The 19,110-nt window shown below is 51.2% G+C and overlaps 1 protein-coding gene across 2 annotated transcripts in view; it reads left to right on the top strand.

The window, feature by feature from the left end:
- Positions 1–19,110, top strand: part of cfap46 (cilia and flagella associated protein 46) — a 575,305-nt gene that overhangs the window by 122,408 nt on the left and 433,787 nt on the right. For both annotated transcript variants that reach the window (XM_085994743.1, XM_085994742.1), the window contains one exon: positions 12,435–12,568. In XM_085994743.1, coding sequence (XP_085850869.1) covers positions 12,435–12,568 — 134 coding nt within the window. The remainder of the gene's footprint in view (positions 1–12,434; positions 12,569–19,110) is intronic.

Here is a 19,110-nt window from a genome sequence, read left to right as displayed (position 1 = left end):
GGCCTTGGCTATGTCTCCCTTGATGAGGGAGAAGGCCGCGCACGCTTCCTCCGTGAGGGGGAAGGATGTGGACTTCATGAGGGGTCTGGCTTTGTCCGCATAATTGGGCACCCATTGGGCATAGTAGGCGAAGAGCCCCAGGGTTCTCTTAAGTGCCTTAGGGCAGTGGGGGAGGGGTAGCTCCATGAGGGGGCGCATTCTTTCGGGGTCGGGGCCGATGAGTCCGTTCTCTACTACACAGCCAAGGATGGCAAGGCGCGAGGTGTTAAACACACATTTCTCCTTATTGTAGGTGAGGTTCAGCCGTTGGGCCGTACGGAGGAATTTCTCCAGATTCACGTCATGGTCCTGCCGGTCGCGGCCGCAGATGGTGACGTTATCTAGATAGGGGAATGTGGCCTGCAGTCCGTTCTGGTCAACCATCCGGTCCATCTCCCTTTGGAAGACCGAGACCCCGTTGGTGACACCGGAGGGGACCCTAAGGAAGTGGTATAGGCGCCCATTCGCCTCGAAGGCGGTGTACTGGCGGTCCTCGGGGTGGATAGGGAGTTGGTGGTAGGCCGACTTAAGGTCGATGGTCGAGAATACGCGGTATTGTGCAATCTGATTGACCATGTCAGATATGCGGGGAAGGGGGTATGCGTCCAGCTGGGTGTATCTGTTTATGGTCTGGCTGTAGTCGATGACCAGGCGATTTTTATCGCCGGTCTTAACGACCACGACCTGGGCACGCCAGGGGCTGTTGCTCCCCTCGATAATGCCCTCTTTCAGGAGGCGCCGCACCTCAGAGCTAATGAAGGCTCTGTCCCCAGCGCTGTACCGCCTGCTCTTGGTAGCGACGGGTTTGCAGTCGGGGGTGAGGTTAGTGAACAGGGAAGGTGGCGGCACCTTGAGGGTGGATAGGCTGCAGGTGTTACGCGGTGGGCGGTTTAACATTCGCTGGTTGTCGACTGTGAGTGGGGCGAGGGGTCCACCGTATGCTAGGGTTACACTTTGGAGGTGGGATTGGAAGTCCAGCCCTAGTAGGACGGCAGCGCAGAGCTGGGGGAGGACGAGGAGTTTAAAATTTTTATACTCCGTACCCTTAACCGACAAGGTCACAACACAGTAGCCGCTAATGTCCGTGGCGTGGGACCTCGATGCCATCGAGATTCGGTTCCACGTTGGCAGGACAGGGAGGGAGTAGTGGCTCACCGTGTCTGGGTGGATGAAGCTCTCCGTGCTTCCGCTGTCGAACAGGCAGGTCGTGGCGTGGCCGTTTACTTTGATGTCCATCATCGACTTGGACAGGTGGTGTGGGCGGGCTTGATCCAGAGTGACGGAGGCTAGTTTGTAGGTAAGCGAGTCGTTGTCGTCTGCGGGCGAGGCGGTCGTCGGGTCCGGGGGCCCGGTGGCAGTCGGGCGTGGTGGGTAAAATGGCGTCTCCCACGAGGTAGGACAAAATGGCGGAGAAGATGGCTGCCCCCATAACTCACATGAGGCACTATTGGGGTCGGTTGCCTTGATCAAAAATGGCCGCCCCCATGACTCACGTGTGGGGATGCTGGCCTCAGTTGCCTTGAAAGAAGATGGCCGCCCCCACAGTTCGCATGAGGCACTGCTGGCCTCTGAAGATCCGCTCCTGCAGGCCTTAGAGAAGTGGCCTTTCTTCCTGCAGGTTGAGCAGGTAGAGTTCCTGGCTGGGCAGCGCGACCTCGGGTGCTTCTCCTGGCCGCAAAAGAAGCAGCCGGCGGCCCGATCGCGGGTGCCCGATGTCGGAGCCGGTACCGGGGGTGGCGGTCCCGGTCGGGTCCGGGACGCCGACGCTGAGGTAGGTCCCGGGGGCGGCGCTGCGAAGGGTATTGCGGTAGGGGTCAGGCCCGAGTCCCAGGGTCGCGAGCAGTACCTGGAAAACGCCTCCTGGTCCTGATGGGCCACCTCTAGGGAGAGAGCGAGGGCTTCAGCTTTGTCCAGGTCGAGGTCTTTAGCTTCAAGCAGTCTTTGCCGTGAGTAGTCGGACCGTAGGTCTTTCACAAAGGCATCGCGGATATTATCTTCCGTATTTTCAACAGCCGTCACCGCTTTAAAGTCACAGTTCCTGCCGAGTGCTCTTAGCGCCCGTAAAAATTCAGCTGCAGACTCTCCTGGCTGTTGCGGGCGGGATCTTAGGAGGTGCCTGGTGTACATGTAATTTACCGGGCTCCGGTACTGCTGTTTCAGTAGGTTGATAGCGGCCTCGTATGTAGTCGTGTCCTGGATGAGTGCGTATACTCTCTGGCTCGCTTGGGCGTTCAGAACTCTTAGTTTGGATCTCTGAGGGACGCCGGATTCTTCCAGGTAGGATTCGAAGCAGTCCAGCCAGTGTTTGAAGTTGAGGGCTGAGTTTGCTGCCTGTGGGTTTAGATCCAGGTACGGTGGTTTGAGGGCTTGCAGCCAAGCCGGCTGGTGTGGCTGGCGTAGCCCGGTGTCTGAAAGCTGCTGTGGCTGTGCTTCTGGGAGGGCTTCTGGCTGGCCAGTAGTAGACATCTTTAAAATTTAGTCAATAAAATTGATATACCTATCAATTCGTCCAATAAAAAGCGACGAGTTAGGAACGTAACTAAAGGTTTTTATTGACTAAATAACAGAGCCCACCCTCGTGGGTGATCGGGTCCAACAAGGAGGAATACCAGCCAGTCGACTACCTTTATACCTGGGCAGGTAGGTGGAGCCATGGGCGGAGTCGGAGGTGGTCAGCCCAGGTATAACAGCGCGACAAGAGGCGACCTCGTATAGTGATACAACAGTGAGAACAGTGATAACAATACAACAGTGATAACTATAGTGTAACGATAGTGAACGATAAAAGTGGTTTACCACAAGTATTTCGCTGTAGAGCTTCGATTTCTTCTGGGTATCTTTGTCTTTGACTGAAGCGAACTATCTCCTTCTCAGCCTTGGCCAAATCCTCCACGGTCAATGAATTCTTGCCCAATGTGGTCTTGTGATGATGCGTATACTGCTGTAGAAGCATTCTCTGCTTATCAGGGTTACTTTCAGACTGACTGATAGTGGCTCGGTACTCTTTTCTCTTACCGCTCAGGTGTAGCAGCAACTCTTTCAACCTTAGAAACCATGCAACTGCTTTCCTCAACTGGTGCCATCCTGAGAAATGGTTAACAAGCTTGTTCACTGTGTCAAAGTTCTCTTTCGTATTTGAGATTTACTGTGACTGATCTCTTGACTTCGACGTCGTCTTCAGCAATCTGACTTGGCATATCTGGTCTTTCTGACCATGATCTCTGTTTCCAGCAGATAACTTGGGCCTTGTATCCAAGTTTCACTCCTCATGAAGTTTTCAGCCTTCAATCCTCGTGAGGCTTGATCTGCTGGGTTTAATGAGGTGTTTACGTACCTCCATTGAGATGGTTGTGTAGCTTCTCTAATGGATGAGATTCTGTTTGCTACGAAGGTCTTGAAGCGTATCTTCTCATTCTCTATATACTTCAGCACCGTCGTGCTATCCGTCCAGAAGACAGATTCTTCTAATGGGAGCTGTAACTCTTTCCGCATCACCTGGTCAACTTTAACTGCAACAACCGCTGCCGTCAATTCCAGTCTCGGGATGGTGACCTGCTTCAGCGGAGCCACCCTGGATTTCCCCATGAGGAAGGCACAATGTTTCTGGCCCTGTTGATTTGTCAGCAAGAGGTAAGTAGCCGTGCCATAGCCGTCCTCACTGGCGTCCGAGAAATGATGTAGTTGAGCCGTCTTTGTAACTCCAAAACTCGCGGGCTTGATGCATCTACTGACGTTGAAGCTAGAAAGTTGTTGCAAATCTGTCAACCATCTGTGCCATCTCTGAGCTTGACCTTCTGGGATATCTTCATCCCATCCTCTCTTGTCTCTACACAGCTCTCGTAGCATCAGCTTCACCGGCAGAATGAGTGGTGCCAGGAATCCAAGAGGGTCGTAGATGGAACTGACCACGGAGAGAATCCCTCGTCTTGTGGATGGTCTTTCGTTCACCATTATCCTGAAGTTAAACGTGTCTGACTCGATGCACCATTGTACACCAAGAGCTCTCTCGATAGGAAGGACATCGTGGCTCAGGTCCAGATCTTTGACTTCAGTGGCTCTTTCCTTTTCTGGGATAGAAGCTAGAACTGCTCTGCTGTTGCTTATCCACTTAGTCAGATGGAATCCTCCATTCGAACACAGAGTTCTAAGGTCTCTTGACAGTGCGATGGCATCGTCTTCTGTTGACACGGACTTCAGACAGTCGTCGACATAAAAGTTTCTGAAGATTGTCTCCACAGCCTCTGATGGTGCTTTGCCTTTGCCATCTTCTGCAGTTTTTCTGAGAGCATAGCTTGCACAGCTGGGAGATGATGTGGCTCCGAACAAGTGTACGGCCATTCTACATTCCACCATCGCTTGACTAACGTCGCCATCTGGCCACCAAAGGAAGCGCAGAAGATCAGCATCTTCATCAGGGATTCTAACTTGGTAGAACATTGATTCTATGTCTGCCATCATGGCAACGAGCTCTTGTCTAAACCTAGTCAAGACGCCAATGAGGGTATTAGTAAGATCAGGACCTTGAAGCAGCTGGTCATTCAGTGAAGTTCCTCTGAATGAGGCGGCGCAGTCAAACACTACACGGATCTTTTTCTTCTTTGGGTGATACACCCCGTGATGAGGAATGTACCAGACCCTTCCATCGTCTCTGTTCAACTGTTCCTCGGGCACCTTTACAGCATAGCCTTTCGCTATGATGTTTCTCATGAAGTCTTTGTAGTCTTCGTGAAAGTCGGGGTTCTTGTTCAGCTTTCTCTTTAGACTGATGGCACGTTGCTCTGCTATGCAGCGATTGTTCGGCATCTTCGCGGTCTGTCTTCTCAGTGGCAAACCAATGTGATAGTGGCCATCAATGAACTGTGTAGATCTTGTCATCAAACCCATGAACTGATGGTCTTCTTGTGACATCTCTGTCTTTTCCTCACAGCTGCGTTCTGAGAAGTCTGCGTTGAACTGCTGTATCAACAGCTCTTCAATGCTTGCGCTAGAGATGCGATTAACTGTGACATTTTGTCGTTCCTCCTTGTTCGACTTGTTGCCATCATCTCTCCTTACCGGTCCATTGACTACCCATCCAAGGGCTGTCCTGACGGCGTAGGGTCCGTCATCCTTGCTGTTTATCACCTGCCATGGCTCCATAGTTTTGTAGGCATTGGTTCCAATTAATAGGCCAATTTCTGCTTCAATGTATGGGAGACGCACCTTTTCTAGGTAAGGCCATCTATCCACATCCTTCTGCAGGGCTAGGTTCCCTATTCTAACAGGAATCTCCCTCTGTGTGAAAACATTAGGCAGGTCTATGAAGTCCTTCTCTTCAAGTCCACACACTTCTAGGTCTGACAGGATATAACTTTGCATTGACTTCTCATGACCCATGGTGCATAATAGGATTTCTGTTCTTCTGCCTCTAACGTTCAGCTGTCGCATGAGTGATTCTGTGCAGAACGTTGCTGAGCTACCTGGATCCATGAAGGCGTAAGTCTCCACAAGCTTCTCGCTCCTCTTAGACTTGATCTTTACTGGTACGATGGCAAGAATACAATCACTGTCACCGGCCCCAGTGAGTCCACAAGTCTCTGGTTCTAGCGACACCAGAGCACTTGAAACAACCTTCTCGTCGGTATGGTTTTCTTCACTCTTCTTAGAGACTTGTTCTTCTTTATGGATATGCAGCAGACTGGGATGTTTCCGAGTGCACTCTCTGCATGTTGTTCTTTGCTTACAGTTTCTACTCAGGTGCCCCTGAGAGAGACATCCAAAGCATAGGCCGTTGCACTTCAGGAATTCGATTCTGTCCTTATGTGGCTGTGCTTTGATGTCGCTGCAGAAATCCAATGTATGATTCTTCTGGCAGAATAAGCATGGCTTCTGAAAGGCATTAGCAGATGTCACTGTGCTGCTCTTTTTGGGAGATGAGTTCTGGGGCCTTTCATCCTCGGCCTGGGTGACGATAGTTGCAAAGCTGCTTCCCCTGGAACCACCTTTCCTGAGAGTCTTTGATTCAACGGGCTTGGCTTTCACTCTTCCATCGGTGGTCGGGCTGACGTCTTGGATGTTTCCAAACAATGGGTCCCTAGCAATTTTAGCCTGTTTGTCTATGAAGTTCACTCAGTCTGCAAACCTGGCTCTACCTTTCCGTCTCTCCATTATCTCAAAGGCTGTTCTTCTCCATTGTTCTCTCATCCTGTAAGGAAGCTTAGAGATGATGATTCTCATAGTCGTAGGATTGTCCATCTCTTCCATGAATTCAACATCCTCCATGGTGTTGCGACATCCTATGAGGAAAAGAACATATGCGTTCAATGCCTCCGTCCTCCGATCTGATCTGTGGCCACTTGGTAGCCTTTTCGATATATGCAGTGGCTATCTTCAGCTCGTTACCATAGTGCTCCTGCAGCAACTTCCTGGCTTCTATGTATCCCCGGTCCGGTCTCATGTGTTCACAGCTTCTGACCAGGTCTTGTGGCTTACCACTGGTGTACTGTCCCAGGTAGTACAACTTATCACTGCTGCTCTCTGTTTTGGAGTCAATGGCTTGTTCAAAGGATCTGATGAAGGGCTTATACTTGAGTGGGTCGCCTTGGAACACTGGTATGTCTCTTTGAGGGAGTCGAAACAGATTCTGTTGTTTTACAAGCATCTCTGTAATTTCGTTCTGACGTTGCATCACTCGGTATAGGCTTCTCCCTGTGTCTTCAGGCCTCTGGTGGTCATCAGCAGGGTCTAGTCTAGACTGTCTGACGTCTGGGGTAGCATCACGTGCTCCTGTTAGTGGAGAGGCCACTCTTCCACGCTGTAATGCCAGGGGATTGCCTTCGGGCTCTGTTGTAACTCTTGAAGGTGCCCTGGATCCAACTCTATGTGACGACGTTGACTGGCAGTGGCTCCCGCCATCCCGTGAGCCTTCATAATCTTCGTACGCACTCAACCTGGCGTCTGAGACCTCGATAGCTGTTTTTATCTCCAGCTGTTCTTTCTTTGCCTGCACCTGGGCCCGTTGGGCCTGCAGTTGGGCCTCTTCCCGTTCAAGAGCTTGCTTCTCCGCTAAAGATGCTGTGCGCGCCATCAACGCCGCCCGTTCGGCCTCCGCTCTCATGCGTCGCGATGAGCTTGTGGTAGAAGCGACTGACCTGCGTCCAGAAACAGAGCTACCTTCTTTTCGATTTTTGCTCGGTCTGGCGGAAGTCTCTGAAATGCTATCGTCTGGTCCGATTTCATCGTCAACTTTATCTTTCTCTGCTGTATCAGCGTCTTGACGAATCTTTAACATCCACTGTTCCGTGGCCTTGATATAGTCCTTAATGCTGGTTGATTTAAGATCAAACCAGTTGTGCTGATCAGCGTTTCCCTCTTCTTCAGGCAGAAGTGCTAATACATCTTCATTGAGTACATTAAATTCTTCATGCAGCTTGGAGAAATCGTAATACATCATGTCTTCAGCTTTCTTAATATTAGCATTATCTTCCATGAGACGATCGATTATCTTCATTTTTCCAGTTATCTGAGCTAATTTAGCCTTCCTTGCACCTATGCTTCTATGTAACTTCTCTTCCATTGCCTTTGGGGTGAGCTTTATTTCCCTCTTTTGGCCAGCAATCTTTCTGGCTGATGGAAGCTCCTGGCTCCGTAAGGCCTCGGCCATTTTACCCGCAGCTCTTATTTAGCTTCTCAATAGAATGAACAAAGCAAGTAGCAGTCACTGTACCTTCGCTTTCTTATATTGTCGTCTGGCTCCGTGACCATTCGGGTATACGTTCGCCGACGATTCCGTCCCTTCCTTCTTAGGGAGCAAGTTTTTGACTAATGTAGTGGCGCTTCTTAATTTCCAAACAGGCAGCCACTGAGCTGTGGGGTTTTTAACAACGAGTAGACGCGTGTCGAAATAAAACGTTCCCAAACGTAGCTTTGTCTTTTAAACTGTTTACTATAACACTTAACAAACGGAATTACAAAGCAAACACGTATAAACGAACACGGTCAAAAACTGTACTGCTCCAAACCTCACAACTTCTGCCTCCTTCAACCACGTGCAGTTTAAACTGTAAAATGGCTGCACCCATGTGTGGCTTAGGGACTGTTCCATTGTGGCAAGAATGAAGGGGGTGTCTCGGACTATACTACTGGAGCAAGAAAATAGGGGGTTTCTTAATACAATAAGTCGGTCAGGTAAATTAACTGTATTATGCCATTTAACCACTATTTTAAAGTATTTTCTTAAGCTTTTATGGCTCTTACAAGGGACAAAGTTAACAGTCACTTGGACAATTGTGGATTAATTAAGGAAAGCCAGCACGGATTTGTTAAAGGCAAATTGTGTTTAACTAACTTGATTGAATTTTTTGATGAGGTAACAGAGAGGGTTGATGAGGGCAATACGGTTCATGTGGTGTACATGGACTTCCAAAAGATGTTTGATAAAGTGCCACATATTAGGCTTGCCAGCAAAGTTGAAGCCCGTGGAATAAAAGGGACAGTGGCAGCATGGATATGAAATTGGCTAAGTGACAGGAAACAGAATAGTGGTGAACGGTTGTTTTTCAGACTGGAGGAAGGTATACAGTGGTGTTCCCCAGGGCTTGGTACTAGGACCACTGCTTTTCTTGATATACATTAATGACTTGGACTTGGGTGTACAGGGCACAATTTCAAAATTTGCAGCTGACACATAACTTGGAAATATAGTGAACAGTGAGGAGCAGAGTGATAGACTTCACAAAGGCATAGACAGGCTGGTGAAATGGGTGGACACGTGGCAGATGAGTGTGAAGTGATACATTTTGGTCAGAAGAATGAGGAGAGGCAATATAAACTAAAGGGTACAATTCTAAAGGGGGTGCATGAACAGAGAGACCTGGGGGTATATGTTGAGAAACATAGAAACATAGAAGATAGGAGCAGGAGTAGGCCATTCGGCCCCTGGAGCCTGCTCCGCCATTCAATGTGATCATGGCTGATCATCCAAATTCAGTACCCGGTCCCTGCTTTCTCCCCATACCCCTTGATCCCTTTAGCCTTAAGAAATATATCCAACTCCTTCTTGAATATATTTAATGAATCAGCCTCTACTGCCTTCTGTGGTAGAGAATTCCACAGGTTCACAACTCTCTGGGTGAAGAAATTCCTCCTCATTTCTGTCCTAAATGGCCTACCCTTTATGCTTAGACTGTGACCCCTGGTTCTGGACTCCCCGACCATCGGGAACATCCTTCCTGCATCTAGTCTGTCCATTCCTGTCAGAATTTTATAAGTTTCAATGAGATCCCCTCTCATTCTTCTAAACTCCAGCGAGCACAAGCCCAATCGACCCAATCTCTCCTCATACGTCATACCTGCCATCCCAGGTATCAGCCTGGTGAATCTTCGCTGAACTCCTTCCGTGGCAAGAACATCCTTCCTCAGATAAGGCGACCAAATCTGCACACAATAGTCAAGATGTGGTCTCTCCAAGGCAGCAAGACATCCTTGTTCCTGTACTCAAAGCCTCTCGCTACGAAGGCCAACATACCATTTGCCTTCTTAACCGCCTGCTGCACCTGCATGCTTACCTTCAGCGACTGGTGAACAAGGATACCCAGGTCTCGTTGCACTTCCCCTTCGCCCAATCTATTGCCATTCAGATAATAATCTGCCTTCCTGTTTTTGCCACCAAAGTGGATAACCTCACATTTATCCACGTTATATTGCATCTGCCATGCTTCTGCCCAATCACCCAACCTGTCCAAATCATCCTGGAGTTTCTCGGCATCCTCCTCACAGCACACACGCTCACCCAGCTTTGTGTCGTCTGCAAATTTGGAGATATTACATCTAGTTCCCTCGTCTAGATCATTAACATATATATTGTGAATAGCTGGGGTCCAAGGACCGATCCCTGCGGTACCCCACTAGTCACTGCCTGCCACTCGGAAAAAGACCCGTTTATTCCAACTCTTTGCTTTCTGTCTGCCAACCAGTTTTCTATCCAAGTCAATACCTTGCCCCCAATCCCATGTGCCGTAACTTTACACGCTAACCTCTTATGCGGGACCTTATCGAAAGCCTTCTGAAAGTCGAAATACACCATATCCACTGGTTCTCCCTTATCTATTTTACCCGTTACATCCTCAAAAAATTCCTGTACATTAGTCAAGCACAATTTACCTTTTGTAAATCCATGTTGACTTTGTCTGATCCTGTCACTGTTTTCCAAGTGCTCAGCTATTACATCCTTTATAATGGACTCGAGCATTTTCCCCACTACCAATGTCAGGCTTGCCGGTCTGTAATTCCCCGTTTTCTCCCTACCACCTTTTTTGAATAGTGTGGTAACATTAGCTACTCTCCAATCCATGGGTACTGTTCCAGATTCCATCGAATGTTGGAAGATGATCAGCAATGCATCTACTATTTCTAGGGCCACTTCCTTAAGTACCCTTGGATGTAGATTATCAGGCCCTGGGGATTTATCAGCATTCAGTCCCATCAATTTCCTTAACACCATTTCCTTACAAATACTGATTTCTTTCAGTTCCTCCCCTTCATCAGAAAGCAGTTAAAAAAGCATACGAGATCCTGTGCTTCATAAATAGAGGCATAGAGCACAAAAGATTTGAAGTTATGATGAACCTATATAAAACACTGGTTCGGCCTCAACTGGAGTATTGTGTCCAATTCTGGGCACCACACTTATGGAAGGATGTGAAGGCCTTCGAGAGGGTGCAGAAAATATTGACGAGAATGATTACAGGGATGAGGGACTTCAGTTACGTGGATAGACTAGAGAAGCTGTGGTTGTTCTCCTTAGAGCAGAGAAGGTTGAGAGGAGATTTGATAGATGTGTTCAAAATCATGAGGGGTTTAGACAGAGTAGATAGAGAGAAACTGTTCCCATTGGCAGAAGGGTTGAAAACAAGAGAACACAGATTTAAGGTGATTGGCGAAAGAACCAATGGCGACATGAGGAAAAACTTTTTTACGCAGCGAGTGGTTATGAACTGGAATGCACTGCCTGAAAGGGTGGTGGAGGAAGTTTCAATCATGGCTTTCAAAAGGGAATTGGATAAGTACCTGAAGGAATTTTTTTTGCAGGGCTATGGGGAAAGGGCGGGGGAGTGGGGCGAGCTGAAGTGCTCTTGCAGAGAGCCGGCACGGGCTCGAATGGATGAATGGCCTCCTTCTGTGCTGTAACTATTCTATCATTCTATGATTCTCTAGTATGCATGATTATAATTAGGGAGGAATAAGAGATACCACTGTAGATGGCTTCATGTCTCAAACTGGTCCTCCCTCCCTTACCTTAGAATAACAATCATCAGTCATCCTGCACCTGCAACCAGTTGATTTGAAAGCAAAATAGCAGTTTATTTTGAAGAACAGCCAAGGCTTTAGTTATTTAATCCTTTCAAGCCTAGTCCCTTGAAAGCCAATAGTCTTGAGAAGATTAGAACACAACAACTTCATGCACTTTCTTATTCTTTAGAAATGCTTTTGTCCTTTATATGCATTTTGTCTTCAAGACAGAGTTGTTCTGCAGGGATAATATGAAATCATGTTCACTTGACCAAGGAGGGAAGAACAAAACCTGTAGTCTTTTTGCAGAGTAATACTCCAGACTCTTTCCATATTTCACAATTATAGTCAGTGAAAAAAGTCAAGTTTATTTAATCTATTTTTCATGAAGAAATAAATATTAATAATGATTTAAAGGAGCTGTTCTGGAAATATTTCAAAACAGATACTTTTATTGTGGTATCTAGTAATTTTTTTGGGGGGGTGGATTGAATCTTGCGTTGAGCAGAATATCTGCCCCCCCCCTTGCCTGTGATCCTGATTCCATTCAAAATCCTGGGGTCAAGTTAATTTAAATGTATTGGGTAAGTGCCCCTGCTATTCCAGCACAAATGAGAAGTCTGTCTCTTTGGCGGGGGGGGAAAGGGTTGAGGAATTTTGCTGCAACACTTTGGCACTGTGTTAATATTCCACTAGGGCTCTGGCATGCAGCTGAAAGTTGTTTTAAATTCATCCCTTTCTTTCTCCTGCTGGTTTTCAAGCTCCTCCTCCATGGCCCTAGCAACTCTTGATGCCAGGGATTCATAGTTGTCCCTGATGTTCAGTGTTGCTCATGTGACATTTTTACCTCATTTGATTTGGATTGTAATAAAGACAGAAATGCGGAATCCCCCCCGCCTTTTGTCGCCAGTGCATCAGGAAACCATTCTTTCTGGGCACAGGAATTTCAGGGCCATTGTCTCTATTAACCTCTACTAATTTGCTAATCATTTGAGAACATAGTTATTTAATCATGCCTGATTAAAATGAGTTAATATTTACTGTGAACTAAAAATAATTAATTGTTTTGGTGACAATTGTTTTATTTTAAGGAAGTTAAAGTTTATCATTATAATTTATTTGTCCAGGCAACCATTCAGTTGTTAAAATCAGAGGGCGTTCTGTTTAACAACCATGCAGTTTTCCCAGATGATAAACACAAGCATCTTCAGGGATATGCAGCCCCAGATCCAGAGAAAGTTCCGGAATGGATAATTTACAGGTATTTTGAGCTTCTGTTTTTGAGTTGTTTACCTTTTTCAAATAATGTACATATACAATGAAAAAAAAAGTGGAGCGAGAAACTATAAAACTGTCAAAGAATCGTACGTTTTAGAAATAAATTCCAAGTGCACTGGACTATTATATATCTATATATATATATAAATCGGTACATCTGTCTGTCTGTCTGTCTGTCATCGCCTGTGCGTCTGTCGGGCTATGCGCTCGAAAGTTACAGGGCGTACCTACGCGCGCGTTACCTCCAAAGAAAGCTTACGCTTCCGAGACGGTTTTAAGCGTATTTACGTTTCGGCCGGGCTAAAATCGCGCCCGCGGTATCTGAAAAACCTTCAACGTTCTGCTCATTAGCATCTCATTATCCGCTCATTAGCGACAGAGTGACCTCGAGGTCGACCAATCGTACGGCCGCGTGCGGCCGGGCCCTCCTACGGTCGAGTGACGGGACGATTGACCAATCCTACGCTTTGGTCACCTGACGGTCGACCAATTGGTGCGTGTGTGGGCGGGCCTTATCGTTCTGAACCGAGGTGAGTAGCCGCCATCTTGCTTCCATTCTTTTTCCTGCTTTCTGCGTCTTTCTTTTCAAATATACATTTCCAGCAAAATAAAATTCAATTTATTAAATTCTTTTAAAATAAATCACTCATTTGTAAATATTTTATCTCACCTGAACATTCTTTTTCCTACCTTTGCCCGTTTTTTTTTTAGGCCTGAAAGCCTGGGCCTTTCTTGCCCAGCCAGGCCCGAGCTAGGTAACTGGGCTGCTGCTAAGCTCCTCACCACCGCCCCCCCCCCCCCCCGCCGTGTCACGTTACCCGGGGCAACGGCGTCAGCCACGAGGGTCAGGGTGCGCGCGCAGCAGGAGCAGGGGAGACTCTGTTCCGCGCTCGGCTCGGGCGGGGGGGGGGCGGGGCTCTCGAGAGTGCGGATCGGGTTACCCCGGCAACGGGAGTGCGGGCCGGCTGGGGCTTGGAGAGCGCGGCTCTCGGCCGGGGGGGGGCGGGGCTTGGAGAGCGCGGCTCTCAGCCGGGGGGGGTGGGGCTTGGAGAGCGCGGCTCTCGGCCAGGAGGGGCGGGGCTTGGAGAGCGCGGCTCTCGGCCGGGGGGGGGCGGGGCTCGGAGAGCGCGGCTCTCGGCCGGGGGGTGCGGGGCTCGGAGAGCGCGGCTCTCGGCCGGGGGGGGGCGGGGCTCGGAGAGCGCGGCTCTCGGCTGGGGGGGGGGCGGGGCTCGGAGAGCGCGGCTCTCGGCCGGGGGGGGTGGCGGGGCTCGGAGAGCTGGGCTCTCGGCAGTGCGGGGCGGCGCGGCAGGGTTACCCCGGCAACCGGGCGTGGCCGTGCCTGTCTCTCAGCCTCAAGCCCTCCCGCCCTCCCTTCCCCCCCGCCCCCCTTCCCCCCTGCCCCCCTTCCCCCTTCCCTTCCCCCCCGCCCTCCCTTCCCCCCGCCCCCCACTTCCCCCCCGCCCTCCCTTTCCCCCCTTCCCCCCCTCCCTTCCCCCCCGCCCTCCCTTCCCCCCACCCGCGCTCTCTCCCTTCCCCCCACCCGCGCTCTCTCTCTACCCCCCAGTCGCTCTCTCTCTACCCCCCCAGTCGCGCGCTCTCTCTCTCTCTCTCTCTCTCCCCCCCCAGTCGCTCTCTCTCTTCCCCCCCCAGTCGCGCTCTCTCTCTCTCTCTCTCCCCCCCCCAGTCGCGCTCTCTCTCTCTCTTCCAACAACAACATGCCCTCGAAAAAGCCTCGGCACCGCCGGGCATTTCAGCTAGTATCTATATATATATAAAACGGTATGTCTCTCTGTCTGTCTTTCTGTCTCTCTGTCCGGCTATACAATCAAAAGTTATAGAGCGTACCTACACGTGTGTTATATCAAAAGAAAGCTTACGATTCCAGAACGGTCGTAAGCATATTTACGTTTCGGTGAGACAAAAATTGCGCCCGCGGTATCCATAAAACGTTCAAAATTCCGCTCATTAGCATTGAGTGACGTCGAGGTCAACCAATCGTATGGTCGAGCGACCCGACGGTCGACCAATTGCTGCGTGGCGGGGGTGGGTTCCTGGCGCGTGCGGGCGGGCCCTCCTAGAGTCGAGTGACGGGACGATTGACCAATCCTATGCTTCGGTGACCTGATGGTCGACCAATCGGTGCGTGTGTGGGCGGGCCTTATCGTTCTGAACCGAGGTGAGTCGCTGCCATCTTGATTCCAAACTTTTCATTTCTTTTTCCCGCTTTCTGCGTGTTTCTTTTCAAATCTACATTTCCACCAAAAAAAAAGTTGCTTTTAAAACACACATTGTTTTTAAAAAAGTTAATTCATTTGTAAATCTTTTTTCTAACCTCTATAATTTTCCTACCTTTCACCGTTTTTGCAGGCAGGCCTCGAAGCCTGGGCGTCTGTTGCCCAGCCACGCCCGAGCTACGCACCGGCCATCCCGCTGGGCCCGATTCCGAACCAGCGGCCAGCCATCTTGGTAAAGGCTGGCTGGGCTCACTGCAAGCTCCTCGCGCTTCATTTGCGCTCGCGCTGCACGGCGCACGCGCACCTCCACACAGAGCGCGGCCAGAGGGAAGCGAGCAGGTTAGCGGGGTGGGGCGGGGCTCGGGAGGGGAGGGGGAGCGGAGAGGGTTACCCCGGCAACCGGACTCGCCAGCTGCAATCGGCCGTCTCAAGCCGCTCAGGCCCAGGCCCGGACCCAGAGATCGGGAGGCGGTGAGGGGAGGAGGGTTACCAAGGCAACCGGGCCCGGCCAGCCGCAATCGGCCGTCTCAAGCCACCTCAGGCCCGGCCTCGGGAGGGCGGGGCTCGGGCTTACCAGGGCGCTGCGCTCGGCATGTCAGTGCGTGGGGTGGCACGGAGCTCAGCGGAGCCATCGCCGGCAGAGGGGAGAGGGTCTGCTGGCTCCCCCCCTCCCATTCTCCCCCCCTCCCCTCCCACCCCTCCCCTCTCACCCCTCCCCTCTCCCCACTCCGCTCCCCTCCCCTCCCCCCCTCTCCCCGTCCCCTCCCCCCTCCCCGCCTCCCCCTCCCCCCTCCCCCTCTCCCCCCTCCCCCCCTTCCTCCCCTTCCTCCCCTCCCCTTCCTCCCCTCCCCTTCCTCTCCCCCTCCCCTTCCTCCCCCCTCCCTTCCTCCCCCCTCCCTTCCTCCCCCCTCCCTTCCTCCCCCCTCCCTTCCTCCCCCTCCCTTCCTCCCCCTCCCCTTCCTCCCCCTCCCCTTCCTCCCCCCTCCCCTTCCTCTTCCTCCCCCCTCCCCTTCCTCCCCCTCCCCCTTCCTCCCCATCCCCCTCCCCCTCCTCCCCCTCCCCTCCCTCCCCCCTCCCCTCCTCCCCCCTTCCCCCTCCCCTTCCTCCCCCCTCCCCTTCCTCTTCCCTCCCCCCTCGCCTTCCTCCCCCTCCCCTTCCTCCCCCTCCCCTCCCCCTCCCCTTCCTCCCCCTCCCCTTCCTCCTTCCTCCCCCTTCCTCCCCCTCCCTCCTCCCCTCCCCCTCCCCTCCCCCTCCTCCCCTCCCCCTCCCTTCCCCCCAGTCGCGCTCTCTCTTGCCCCCCCTTCCCCCCCAGTCGCGTGCTCTCTTCCCCCCAGTCACGTGCTCTCTTCCCCCCAGTCGCGCGCTCTCTTCCCCCCAGTCGCGCGCTCTCTTCCCCCCAGTCGCGCGCTCTCTTCCCCCCAGTCGCTCTCTCTCTTCCCCCCAGTCGCTCTCTCTCTTCCCCCCAGTCGCTCTCTCTCTTCCCCCCAGTCGCTCTCTCTCTTCCCCCCAGTCGCTCTCTCCCTTCCCCCCAGTCGCTCTCTCCCTTCCCCCCAGTCGCTCTCTCTCTTCCCCCCCAGTCGCGCTCTCTCTCTTCCAACAACAACATGCCCTCAAAAATCCCTCGGCACCGCCGGGCACTTCAGCTAGTATTTAAATATACTGAGACTCTGTAGCTTTCTGGCTCCTCTGATCGATACTTGACCTGCCATCTATTACATAAGCATGGGTGCTGTTTATACTGTCACCTTGATCCTCAGAATTGGACCAGGATGAGCCCCAACACCAGCAGCACCATGCACACCAGCAGCACCAGCAACAACACCACCAACCTTCTTCTCAACCACCTGATGCTGCACAGGACAGAGGGCATCAGCGCAGGGCTGCACCGCGCCAGAGGCAATATCTCCTACACAGGGTACACAGGCAGAGGATGAGCTTCATCAACATGACTGAGCAGCAGTGCCAAAGAAGGCTCAGGCTATCGTGCCAGGTCATCTCAGATATTTGCATATTGTTGGAGCAAGACCTGCACCCCAGAGGAGCTATGCCTTACCAGTGGCTGTCAACGTCACCAGTGCACTCAACTTCTTCGCCTCAGGCTCCTTCCAGTGACCTGCAGCAGATATTTGCGGCATCTCGCAGTCAGCCGCCCACAGATGCATCACACAGGTCACCGATGCCCTCTTTGACAAGTCAGCCAATTATATCAACTTTGCCACTGATGAAACCAGTGTTACTGAGCGGGCGCTCGGCATTGCCACTCTACCTGGCTTCCCACGGGCGCAGGGCCTCATCGACTGCACACATGTGGCCATCAGGACCCAGGAGTCTTTGTCAACTGCAAGGTCTTCCACTTTCCCAATGTACAGCTCGTCTGCAACCATAGAAGATCATCATGCATGTGTGCACTAAATTCCCTGGCAGCTGCCATAACTCTTTCGTCCTGCATCAGTCCACCCTCCCTCAGCTCTAAGCTCCTCCAAACAGACTTTCCGGCTGGCTGCTTGTTGACAAGGGCTATCCACTGAAGGCGTGGCTCATGACATCCTTGAGGAGGCCAAGTACTGAGGACAGGAGTGCTATAATGAAAGCCACATTTCCACCAGATGTGTCATAGAGCAGACAATAGGCATGCTGAAAGTGCCCTTCAGATGCCTTGACAGATCTGGAGGATGCCTTCAGTACACACCAGCCAGGGTCTCCAGAATCGTCGTGGTCAGCTGCGGCCTGCACAACCTAGCGCAGCAGCAAGGATTAGCGCTGCATGAGGAGCAAGGCTCTGAGTGCACGGCCTCTTAGGAGGAGGAGGTGGAGGAGGAGCAGGAGGAGTATTAGCTGGAAGACGAGGAGGAGGAGCAGGAGAAACCTGCTGTCATGATCCCACCAGCACACGAGCACATTGCTGCCCGGGAGACCAGGGATGGCCTCATCATGGCCAGATTTACTTAACTTCAGGCATTACACCCATATGGCTGCCACATGCTGCGCCAGGTTCCCACCACTCCACAGCAATACCATAAAGCATCCCTGCAATGACTAAGCCATTCCTTTCACACTGACCACCATTACTGGAGGTAACAGTGAATGTCTCACTATTCACTCCTACGCATGCAGCCACAAAATTGGCCATGACCGGAAAGTGGTGAAGGAGTGGTTATTCAGATGGAGATGTGATAACGTAGATAGAGAGAGAGGGATGGGTGGATGTGCAAGGTATGTTGGTGTCAGTAATGATGTGTAGGTGTAGGGTTAGGAAGGCAGAGTAATGGGGACGTGATGCGTGTGGCTTTGCACTCACCTTTCCTGATCTAATGAGATAATTGAAATGCTTCCCGCACTACACCCAGGTCCTCCTGACAACATCCCTGCTGCTGACCTCCTCTGCTATTTGGAGCCAGGCTCCTTTGGTCTGCTGGGGAGGTCGCTTTCTCCCATCGGAGGGGAGGAGGACCTCTTTGCGTGCTCTGACTCCCTCCACAAGCATATCGAGGGAGTCATCGGAGAACCTGGGTGCATCCCTCTGTCTCTGTGCAGTTATGTTTGCTAGTCTTTCCAACACTCTAATGGTCCAGTGCAGTGCCTGCACACTGCTAGGTGAACCTTCAAATGCAATGTGGCCATGGCTCCTTTAAATATCCCGGCTGAAAACACGTCATCGATGACGTCATCAGACCCGCGCCATTTAATACAGTCGGGTAATGCGCAGGGCTGCCTTAATAGATGTCATTAAGGGAAACTCGATCTCAGGAGTGGGATGAAATGAAGAACGGGGTTGTGACCCGGACACTGCCATCACCCGACCCGCCCAGGTATAGAATATTCCAGCCAAAGAGTGCAGCGTGGGACCAGTGACTGGTGGACCAGAAAGCAAGATGGTTGTGAACAGTTTTTCAGGAGAAGTATTAGAGCAAGAGATATGGTGAGAGGATCAGGGAGTGAGGAAAAGGAGGCGAGTGAGGCAAGGAGAGGTTGTACAGGAAGGCAAAGGAGCTCTGCTCTTGACTGGCAGCTAATATATGCATGCAGTGAAGCAGGTGCAACAATCATGACAACATTAACAATAAGAGATCAGTTTTAAGGGGTGTTCAGAGGTGCTGTGGTTGGAGCAAAAGTTTAACAAGTTTCAACATGAATAGTAAATGCAGACTATAAGAAAAGCCTATGGAAGGCTATCAAAGTCCTTTAAATGGAACAGAATATGTGCAAAGTCTCCTTCATACACAAATCTTTGAAGGTGGCAGCACAAGTTGATAACGCTGTTGAAAAAGCATTCGGGATCCTGGGCTATATA

This window comes from Somniosus microcephalus, chromosome 8, assembly GCF_052327205.1.
Source record: "Somniosus microcephalus isolate GS21.2 chromosome 8, FLI_Smic_1.0, whole genome shotgun sequence".
NCBI classification, from domain to species: domain Eukaryota; kingdom Metazoa; phylum Chordata; class Chondrichthyes; order Squaliformes; family Somniosidae; genus Somniosus; species Somniosus microcephalus.
This window is presented reverse-complemented; position numbering and strand designations above follow the sequence as displayed.